The sequence below is a fragment of the Tauraco erythrolophus genome, chromosome 22, assembly GCF_009769465.1.
Source record: "Tauraco erythrolophus isolate bTauEry1 chromosome 22, bTauEry1.pri, whole genome shotgun sequence".
Lineage (NCBI taxonomy): Eukaryota > Metazoa > Chordata > Aves > Musophagiformes > Musophagidae > Tauraco > Tauraco erythrolophus.
The window spans coordinates 1473265-1484230 of record NC_141486.1 but is presented as its reverse complement, the minus strand read 5'-3'; the positions used below and the strand labels follow the sequence as shown (position 1 = coordinate 1484230).

General features: G+C 54.7%; 1 protein-coding gene across 2 annotated transcripts in view; it reads left to right on the top strand.

Moving 5' to 3' along the window:
* The first annotated feature begins 295 nt into the window (after positions 1-295).
* The window catches only part of RGS3 (regulator of G protein signaling 3), an 80222-nt gene continuing 69551 nt past the window's right edge, over positions 296-10966 (top strand). Inside the window, exons 1-4 of one of the 2 annotated variants that reach the window (XM_086625410.1) lie at positions 296-437; positions 7528-7578; positions 9754-9812; positions 10476-10570. In XM_086625410.1, the coding sequence (XP_086481536.1) occupies positions 9756-9812; positions 10476-10570 (152 nt within the window). In that variant the 5' untranslated portion in view covers positions 296-437; positions 7528-7578; positions 9754-9755. The remainder of the gene's footprint in view (positions 438-7527; positions 7579-9753; positions 9813-10475; positions 10571-10966) is intronic. The other variant, XM_086625408.1, reaches the window with a different exon arrangement.

Below are 10966 nucleotides of genomic sequence, written 5' to 3'. Positions count from 1 at the left end.
TCTGTGTTCTGGCGATTTGCCATCGCTCCTCTCCTTTCTGCACGCAGGCAGGGCTGGGCAGCGGGCTGATGGTGTGGGACAGATGTGCCAGGCTGCCAGCGTTTCCACGTTTGTGCAGAGCTGGCCAGGGGAAGGTCAGTGTGGGAGACCTGGCAGCGTGGTGTTCTGGGGCAGGGTGGAGACATAACCTTGTGGCAGGTAAAACCAAGGGCACTGCAGAGCCTGTGCTGTCCCCTGTGTCCCAGCTCCCTGTCCTGCCATGTCCTGTTCTCATCTCCTCTTTTCTCTGGCAGGGACAGGGCAGAATCCTCGGTTGCTGGAGCATCTGCCAGCCCTGACGAAGGGGCAACGCGGGGCTGTACAATCGTCCCTGTGGAAGCAGAGGGGCCCATCAAGGAGCCGGAGGAAGATCAGCCATGCACGAGTGAAGGGGAGAGGTAAGTGCTGTAGGTGTGAGAGGGGCTGTGGGCCAGCCAGAGGCTCAGCCCTGGCCAGGAGTGTGTGGAGCGGTGACCATGGGGAGGAGAGGCAGGCGTGTGTGTCCAGCACCATGGACTCTACAGATCTTGTCCATCTTTGTCCCAGAGAGGTCTGTGTATTTAGTATTATTTCAGCTGGACACAGACTGGGAAATGGCAGTGCCTGCACAATGCTGGCAGCAGCCATCTGTACTGGCAGCGTGTCTGCTCAGAGCCTGTGCTGGGCTGCACCATTGCCTCTCCTGACCTTCACTTGTCAGGGCTGAGCTCTCCCATTGCCCCCCTCTGCCTGGGCCCAGGGCAGCAGGACCTGTGAATCGGATGCTCTCACCCATAAAGCCCCTACGGGTCTGATCCAGGCTCACCCCCAGCCCCTCATGCTGTTGTGGACCCCATGGCCTCCCAGCAGTGCCACGAGGAACAAAACTCATTGAGTGTGGTGTTTCCTGCAGAGTGGGGGGGTGTGGGAGCAGGTCTGCTTTGCTGGGGACTCTGCTGGAGATCGGTCCCCCATGGTGTCCTGCACCGTGGGGAGTGGGGCTGCATGGTCTGTGGGTGGGAAGCACAGAGCTCTGGGACAGACCAGCCTTTGGGGAGGAGGTTTTCTTGGAGAAACCATCTCCATCATTCCTCTGCACACTCCAGAGCTTGTGCTCAGCTCTGGGTGCCTCCTGGTAAGCTGTGGAGCTGCCGGGTGCATCACCGTTTCCCAGGGGATGGGAACGGCTGCTCGGGGTCTTGCAGAGTGAGCCCTGTGAGCCTGGGGGGCTGTGGTGCCTCGTTCCTTGTCACGAGAGGTCACCCATGCCCGGCCATCCCTCCCTTTCTTGGCACACCCCCGCAGACCCGTTCTCTTACACCCTTTCCTTGCCTGCAGTAATTTCCCCAAAGAGCTGTGAATGCAGCTGTCCTGCATCGCTCCAGTGGGACGGTTCCCTGAGCAGGTGCGAGCAAATCCCATGGCACTAGGTCATGGGGACTACTCACAGCCTGGCATGCTGCGGAGGAGAGGAAACATTGCAAAATTTTCCACTTTTCCCATGAACTCGTTCCCGGTGCCTCAGCAGGGTGGCCGTGGGTCGGTGCCGGTGTGGGGCTGGGGTCCGCAGGGGAGGGCAGAGCAGTGCGCGCGTGGCTGCGGCGTGGGGCTTGGGCCTGTTTGCTCAGACAGGTGCGGTCCCCGTTCCAGTCCGCGGGGCCGATGGGAGTCGCGCCGTTCAAATGTGCGGCGGTTGGACGCGTGTCCCATGGAAACCCGGCGGCACGGCTGCCTGGCGCTCCCGGCTTAAACGGCTGCTCGGCTTTCCCGGCGGGGAGGGCTCAGTTACCGGCTAATTAGAGGTGTCCGGCCATGGAGTCCGGCAATGTCCACAGAGTCTCGCTCTGCACCCGCCAGGCCGACCCCCTGGGAGCTTCTTTCTACCTGACCACGTTCGGTAAGTGCTGAGCCTGCATCTCCGGGGAGCGGGGTGGGGGCACACGGTGCCCAGGGGATGTGGCTGTGGCCAGTGTGGCACGGGGAGCCGCAGCAGGTCGTGGCCGAAGCCTGGCGCGGTAGGAACGGGCTGGAGAGCTGCTCCCTGAAGGCATTCTGCTCGCTGAGCTGGAATGGTACGTGGCTGCGTTGAGCTGGTGAACCGGGGAGTGCCCTGAAACCCTTCTGCAGCCGCGGCGGCGTGCGGTGGCAGTCAGCCCCGTGCCAGTACCAGGTCACTTTGCCCCTGGCTGGGCTCGAGCTGGGATTGCTGTGTGTGATGGCTTGTCGGCAGCTGTCTTACGCAGGTTCTGCTTTTTAAGCAGCAGTTTTCTTTCAAAGTGTCTGCTTGTTCTAGGGAGCAGGGCAGATAACCGTGCAGTGTGCTGCCAGAGGCTGCAGGGAAGCAGAGGGTGATGCCAGGGATGCTGCTCCTTCCCTGTCTGGGCTTGTAAGTGTCGAGCTGCTCAGGACAGCCTGGAAGCTAAAATCCTCCTGTCTTTGTCTGCAGGATTTATGCACGCCCAGTAACGTGAGTTTTGTGGCATCTCAGATCTGTGACTGTAGCCCAGTTCCTGTTGCTGGCGAGATGTGGCGTTGCGTGCTCTGAGCAGAGCAGTGGCGGGGCAGGGCCAGCGTGGGTGACCAAGGAGAGGGTCTTCAAAAGGGCTGGTGCCAGGGCCCGAGGTTGTAGATGGTGATCTTGGGAGTGCTCTGCCTTGTGCCCATGGAGACCTCCTCCCAGGCAGTTATCTGACACTACTTTCCTCTGGTCAGCATTCCCCCTGCCATGTGTACAGATGGTTCTTGGCTGTCCCAGCCATAGCAAAACCTGTATTTTTCCTACAATAAAACAGAAAAGCATTTAAGGAACAGAAAACTAAATTTACCATTTGTCAGAGTTCATTGGTAAGGGCCAGATTTTCCTGCCTGCTGGGCTTGCTCCTGAAGGACACAGTTGATATGCCCCCTCCCTTAGCCTGGCAAACTTCTCCCATGTGTGGGAGCCTGTTTGATTACCAGCTTGTGCTTTTTTCCCTGTTCTCCTTGTGCCAGCTTTGTTCCTCAGCTTGAATCGCCTCTCCTGGCCCTGTGGGGTCTAGATGGATGGGACCCAGGTGCCCTCTCTGCTGCAGCCCTGTGAACCCAGCTGAGCCCTGCTCTCCGTGATGGGCTGTGCACCCAGGAGCTGTCTGTGGGTCCTGTTGTGAGATGAGCTGGCTGCTCGTTTGTCTCCCTCTGGCCTTTCTCTGCACCTATTTTCATTTCTATTAACCTTTATTGAACACAAGTGACCTGGACGAGCTGTGTCAGGGCCTCTCTGCTGAGGCTGTTTCCCTTAGTTCATGTTAGGGATGTATCAAAAGAGTTAAACCCAGAGGATAATGTTTCTCTGACCCTCTGCTCTTGGAGCAAGGTGGAAATGCAGCCCAAGAACTTGGTAGGGGTTGTGTTTCTGCCCACCCAGGTCTGGAGGAAGGTTACTGCTCTGTGCACCTGAGAACGCGACTGCTGCCACTGGTCCTGTCTGTCCAAGTGCAGACGTTGGTATGGCAGATCCACCAGCTCAGGCTGGATCATCTCCTTCCAACAGCAGCTTCCCTCTCTGATCCTGGCCGCGCAGAAGCACTGGAATTGCTGCAAAGCCAGTGAGTGCTTCCCTGGCCTGAGTGGGCTGGGACCCCTTTGGGGTCGGACAGGCTGGCTGAGGGGTGCGATTTATCCCTTCATGTGCTCTTGAGATGCTTGGGAGCAAATGCATTGAGAGAGAAATGTCACCTGTTCCTCATGGGAAGGAGAGGACCTTTCCCACTGATACTCCCAAATCCTTTCTACTAGAGGCCAATTTGTGATACTTCTGAAAAAGACAAAACTGCCCATTTCTCCCCCCTCTCCTCTCTTTGGTGCTGGTGTAGCCTGTGCCGCAGGGGCCGCGGGCACTGGCCCTGCACAAAAATCAGCAACAACACGATGCACGAGGCCATGGTCCCATCCGACCCAATCCCTTGTTGTGTGGAAGCCTTGGCTGCCCCCGGAGCTGAGTGGCCCCAGCTGTCCCCAGGCCAGGGCTGGGTGTAGAGCTGCTTCTTCCCAGGCTACCCAGCACAAAAGCTGCCTTTCTTCTCCCCAGGGCCCGTTCATTACTGGGCTGACTCCTCGTCACGCTCGGTTAGGACGGGGGCATTTCGCTTTCGTGTTGTAACGGTTGTTACACGCTAATAGTGCAACAGCAAGAGGGTTCCCACAGCGTCAGAGATCTGGAGATGGCAGAAGGGTTAAAGTCTTGATCCACGAGGCTGGGGTGGCATCGCGAAATGGGGACAATATTCTCGCTGTTGTAAACCAGTATTAGCTTCAACAGAGTTGTCCTGATTTACCCCACCTGGCTCTTGTCTTTACTTTCTCACCTTCCTCTTGCTTGCACATGTCTGTGCACCTAAAGATGCATTTCCATGTGTGCACACACGCAGATGCACACGTGGGCACATGCGTGAGCTGCAGAGACATTCAAGAATTTTCTGTCGATATTTTTTTTTGGAGTGAAAAATGAGATGCAAGTTCTGTGAATTGTTTCAGGTTAAACAGTCCCCTAAGGTGTCCCCACCTCAGAACACCGAAGGAGTTGTCTTTTGCAAAATGAAATGTTGGGGTTTAATTTGAAAGATGTTTAGATGTCTGATGTCTACAAGTTTATTTTGTTTGTTGTGTTTTGTAAGCTGGAAAACAAGTGAAAGTGGGATATTTTGCTTTGGACTAAATGAAACATTGTGCTAATGATGGTTTTCAGTCTTTTGGTTCTCTGGGAGCATTGGGAAATGTTTCATGTTGGGTTGGTCCAGAGCAATTACACAGATTTCAGCCCCTGCGTCACCCCTGAAATCTGCACATCCTGTCCAGGCTGGCAGGCGACAGTGCCCTGGGAAGCCCCTTGGGAAGGTGTTCAGAGGGGCAGAGCCCTCTGTGCCCGAGTGAGGCCAGTGAGCTGGGGGCTGGCAGCCTGCTCTGCACCCCGGCAGTGTTTCACCCAGACCCCGGTGAGCGCCATTGCTGAGTCTTTGTGCCAGTCTTAGATTGTGGCTAGATTTTAGGGCTGATGTGGAGTCACTAGTGTGTGGGAAAGTGGGTGTGTAACTGTAAGTCAGCTGGCAGAGCAGAGCTGCCACCCTGGCCCCCTGCCCACGCTCAGCAGGGGTGTCCACGTGTGGCTCTCCCAGGCACTGGCATCCTGTGCAGGGTCTATGACCGGTTGGGTTTTCAATGCTGGGAATCAGCTTCTGACAGACAGGTCCAGGCAGAGCTGAAAATTACAAATTGCAGCTCCAGATAAGAGGTGGGAGCTCAGGGATCTGGCACGGGCGTTTCAAAAGGCAGTGGGAACTGTGGGTTGGATCTGGAGCTGTGTAAGAGATGGATTTTTGTTCTCAGCTCCTCTTCAGAGCGGACTGTGAGCAGCGTATTCTTCTGCAGGTGTGGACATTGTGTTTGCAGGTAGTGACTTTGCCTGTCGCCAGCCAAAGGCCTGTTTGGGATGCTCCTCCCCTCCTCCTTTCTTTAGAAATAATCCTCCCATCTTGTCCTTGTGCCTCTGCAGAGGAGTTTCTGGATTCGGAGGCTTCCCTGAGCTCCCCTGGCCTTTGTACTTGGGTTTCAGCTGACTCTGTCCCGGATAGACAAGCTTGTGAGCACAGAGGTTGGATCTGCTCACTTAGTCTGTACTGAGAGCGATTCCCCAGGAGGATAGCCAGGCTGAGCTGTGTTACAACAGTCTGCTCCCTGTGGAACCCTGGTCTGACGCTTCCCTGGCTCCATCCCTGCCACTTCCTCTCTCACCGTAGGTAGCGTAAAAGACACTGATGGGTAGAAACGTTGCCCTCTGTCTTCTACGGGTGGGCTCTGCAGCACCAGTGAGGGGGTGCTGGGTCCTGCGCTGAGCTCTTGCTATTGTGATCTGCCAGTCCACTTTGGGAGAAGTCTCCTCCTCAAGGGCTGCCTTGGAGTGGGTTAGGTCCTGGGTCCTCCTTTAACAAGTCAGACCAATGTCCTGCTCCAAGAAAGATCCTGTCATTTACTCCAGGGACTAGATCTTGGCACTTCGAGCTCTCTTTCTCTGCTGTTTTATTCTCTGCTGCGTTGAGGGGCAGAAACGGATGCCCCTGTGCTCTTAAGATCTACTCTTTTGGCCTGTTGATGACTTTGATCTCTGGAATGCACTCCTTGCTCTGATCAGGATGACGATGGGCAGCAAGGTCCCCTACAAGGCCTGCAGGCCTGGCAGTGGGGAACTGAGCACCCCGGACAGGCACGTCCTGTGTCCTGGCTTGGTGGATGGCTATGGGTAAAGCCAGTGGATCAGAAGCAAAGGGAGATCTCCATCCAGACCTGCTCCAAAGCCATGTTTCTTTCATGTAGCTCCTCAAGGCTCTCCTACCACCACCTCCTCAATCAAAAGCTCTCAGTGCTGTTTTGCAGGGAGCCAGGTGCTTCCCTGGAGATGCTGGGCTACTGGGAACCAGGGGTCCTGCTCGGTCCAAGCCCCCCCCGGGCTCTGCAGCAGAGGGGTTGCAGGATGGTGGAGCGATATTCTTCCCTGGGCGTTGGCTGCTCCTGGCCTTGTTGTCCACCTGGCAGTTATTCAGTGTCAAAGCACATGACCGAAACCATGCTTCTTTAATCCTATGTTAAAGCAGGTATTGGCTCCTGGGTTTAGGAGATTACGTGTCTGCTCACCAGCCCGTGCTCTCTGGGATCCCCAGGAAACACGGGGGGCTGCAGTGCGGGTGCTCTCTCTGTGCTTCGATTCCGGGGGGCTGAATCCGCACTGTGAGCGGTGCTGCCTCGGTCCTTGTTGCTGCATTTGTTCTGCTCCATGGTGCTGGTGATAACAAACTGTTCCTGGCCACAACAGTCAGCCAAGGGATTTCTAAGGCTTTCCCGTTTCCCCAGAACCACTCTGGACAGATGAGGCGTGCAGCAGGGCAAGCAGGGAGGAGGCACGCGTGGAGCGAGGTCCTGCAGCAGCGGATGGATGAAGGCGGGTTAGTGCCATGGCCCCAGTCTCTGCCAGTGGGAACAGCCTTGGCCAACCCCATGCCAGCGTGTTCCTGTCACCAAAGGCACCGGTTGTCCTTGGTGTTGGTCCAGGCCATCTGCAGCTTGGCTCGCTGTCACCTTCTGCAGGGGTGGCAGCCCCTTGCACTGCACAGGAGCTCAGGGGAGAGGCAAAGGGGAAGTCGACTCTGGGCTGGGAGGAGGATTTGAGCGCACCGCGTCCCGTTGTTAGACAAGGGCTAGCTCATCCCACAGCAACTGTTTTTGTCCTGGTGCTCCCACTTCCCCTCTGCCATGGGCTCGTGCCTTCTGACACCAGAGTTTACTGTGTGCTAAGAAAATGGTATTCAGGATTTCCTGGAATGTTTTTACATCTGGAGCCATAAGGCTTTCATGGTAGCAGAAGATGTTTCCTCCCACCTCTTCCCCTTGGCTCCCAGAGCTGGGGTGTCCCTGCACTGCCGAGTACTGGGGGTGGCGTGCGAGCCCTGCCGCCTTCATCGTCTCTCCTCTCCTCTCCTCCAGGCCAGCTGAAGCTGTCCCTTGAGTTGCAGGGCCGGATCTTGGTGCTGCATGGTGAGTATCTCCCTGGGGTATGGCAAGGTGGCCCCAGAGGCCATGGTGGGCTAGTGATGGGGACAACACTTCTGTGCCCTTTTGTCAAGCTCTTTGGAGCTTCATGGCAGCTGTTGGAAACAACTCTGTGGTTGAGCGATACGACTTGGTACTCTTTGATTTAGAGACCAAACTGAAATTTCTGGAGACCTTCATTTCTAGGTGACTACAGTGTGTTTTGCATCTACTTGTAAAAATTTTTTTCTTTTAACTCCATGTGAAGAGAAAAAGACAAATGTAGTTTGGAAAAGAAAGTCTGAAATACTTTGTCTCCTCTGAAACGTCTTTTACGTTGGCCAAAACTGTTTGCCAGGATTTCTAAATGGTTCAGTTACTTCCAAATATTGCATTTTTTTTAACACCAGAAATACAACAAAAGCATGTCACCTGGTCCAGGCTGGGGTGGTTGTCCCTTGCACCATGGTGTGTCCCACTGGAGGCAAGAGATGCTCTTCTTTCTCTGGGGACATGGACCTGGCCACCACTTCTGGGAAACTGGCTCCATCGCAGCTGTGAGGCAGGTGCCAAGGAAATAGCACTGCAGCTTTATTGACGTGTGTTAGAAAGGCCAACGTGAGTGTCAGAACGGGCTCTTTTCTTTAGGCAAAACCTGTCAGGAGACACTTGAGGGACCCCTTAGAATTTCTCCTGCAGCGAAGGATGTGTGTGTTTGGGTCTCCTGGCACAGAGCTCTTTCTACCAGGGTCTCATCAGGGCTTTGTGATGAATAAATGATTAAAGAATCAAGGAAGTTTGAAACGGTGAGAGTCAAAATCCCTTCCCTGTGAACAGGGCTCTGTAGGGATAGAGAAGTCTTTCTCTTGAGCAACATCCCACCTTACAGCCCAGCCCCACCCCTGCCTGATTGTAATGAAATGGGGGGATAGAGGATGGCCTGAGCCTGGTGAGGCTGTGGGGACCAGCTCCCCTTTCCCAGCTGTGCAGGCAAGCTTTGTAAAAAAAAAAAAAAAAAAAAAAAAAAACAAAAAAAAAAAAACCCAAACACACCAAAACAACCAAAAAACAAACAAAAAAACCACCACCACAACAAACTACAAACAAAAAAAAACCCCAAGCAACTAAAAAAATCCAAAACAACACAAAAAACCCAAACAAACAAAACCCAAGCAAAAAACAGCAGCAGGAAAATGTGGGTTTTTGGCTCCCTCCAAGCTGTGTGTGGTTCTGAGGGTCTGGCACAGGTCTTCCCCCAAATCCCTCTGTTCGGAGCAGCTTCAGCATGAGCTGGGTGCAGGTTGCTATCTTGTTCTGATGCCATCTCCAAAAGAGGGGCTGGGAAGAGGAAAATGGTCCAGCAAAGAGGCAAAGGTGGCTTGAGGTCTGGGACCTGACACCCTGCTGCATGTGCCGGGTGCTCCATGTGGGCAGGAGGAGGCTGGGCCATGGGGGTGATCAGTCTTACTTTTTCATTGTCCACCCTCATCCCATGTCTTTAAACCCAAACAAAACAGGTCTGGCTGGAGGAGGAAGCTCTTGGTGCAGCGTGTCCTGGAGGAACCTTTTTAACTGCTTTGTGAAGCACCAGAAGGTCTTGCAGAGCCCCTTTCCCCTTGTGCACTGGGGCTTCTGGGGGACTGACCGTGTTTATTAGGAACATGTATCTGTCTCTGATGAAGGCAAAGTCACTGTGCCTTGCTGGGCTCGTTAGGAGGGAGCTCAGCCCCGTTCCGACAGCCCATCCTGGGCTGTCCAGGCTCTGCTGCACATCTGTTGCCTCCAGCCACATGGTGGGAAGCGCAGGGCTCCCGACTGTCGTCGATATTTGACTTGATGATACATTTGGCTCCGGGGCAGGGAGCCCAGAACAGTGTGAAGTCAGGCAAACGAAATGCAATTTGCCATCCGGATGCTGAACTGCCTCTGCTGCCAACCTCACCCACAGACGCTCGTGTTTATAGCAGGATTGTATTAAAGAGAAAATAACAATAAAACCCTTCACCTGGTTGGGGGTGCCTGGTGAGACCAGGTTGCTGGGGAGGCGTGTGTAGGATCCTGTTGGGGCTGGAGATGGGCTCAGCCCCATGACGACGGGGCACCCCATGGTTCAGAGCACAGTGGTGTAGGAAGATGCCTTCCCTACTGCTTTGGGGCTTCACTGTTTTGTTTCCTTTCCAGTCATGGAAGCAAAAGGTCTGATAGGAAAGGAGTACCGGACATGCAACTCATACGTGAAGGTGGGTTCTCATGGGGCTTTGCTCGGGGACCTTCAGCTTTCTTGGAATTTTGGGGTTGGCTCTTCCAAGCATGCTCTGGGATTCCTTTTCCTTTCCTCCTCTGTCCTGCTCTGGCTGAGCACCCACAGTGTGCAGGTCTCCTGACCAGTGCTGGAGGGCTCATGGGTTTTGTTGGAACAGTGTCTGCATGGAGCCAGGAAGGTGGAGGATGGGACCCTGGTAGGGGCTGTGTCAACCACTCACTGCACAAGCATCCCCCTGGGTGCCCAAGGGCTGGTGGGGAGCAGCGTGTGGCCAACTGTCCTGGAGGTCACCTCGGCAGGCTGCTCCCACCACGGTGTGTGCAGCGCAGGGAGCATCTCCCCTACAAGGGAGCTGCAAGTCAGAGACCAGCCAGTAACATTTGTGTACATCAGTCGTTGATTTTTTTCTGCTCTTTTCCTTCCCTCCCCTGCCCAGAGGAGTTGTGTAAGGTAATTGCTTGACACACATAGAGAAAAGTGATCTAAACCACCCGTTAGCACAGGCTCAGCTGGATTTTGAGGCTTTGCCATCCATGAGAGTGGCCGTGCCGGTCTCCTGGACTGCAGCAGCAGAGCTGGCAGCCGTGTGCCAGCGCTGGCTTTGAGAGTGCCAACACACTGCTACTTTTTCTCCATAAAGGTGTCGATTGTGCCAGATGCTGACTGGAAGTGCAGGCAAAAGACGAAGACCGTGCCAGACAGCAAAAATCCTGTCTTCCATGAGCACTTTCTTTTGTGAGTATGACAGGGCAGAGGTGGCTCTGACCCATCCATTAGCTCCACGTTCACCCTGAGCAGGGGAGACCCTTGTGGCCGCTGTCCTGGGGCACCTCTCAAAGCCAAGACCCCGTGTTTGCTTTTGCATTAAGATCTCTAATAAACACACATCATGCATGAGCAGCTCAGCTGCTGAGATGCGTAGTGACAGACGTTGTTCTGCTGTTTTTTATAGCTGAAATGCCTTGAACTTTTGGGCAGAGCTCTGCGGAGGCTCACAAAGCTGTCAGCGCACAGCATGGCAGTGGCACTCCCGCACGGTCGGACTTTCCTGCTGGGCAGGAGTTGGGCAAACACGTTCCGTTTCCTAGACCTTGTGCCTGCAATAGTATAGGCATCGGTACGAACGAGGAA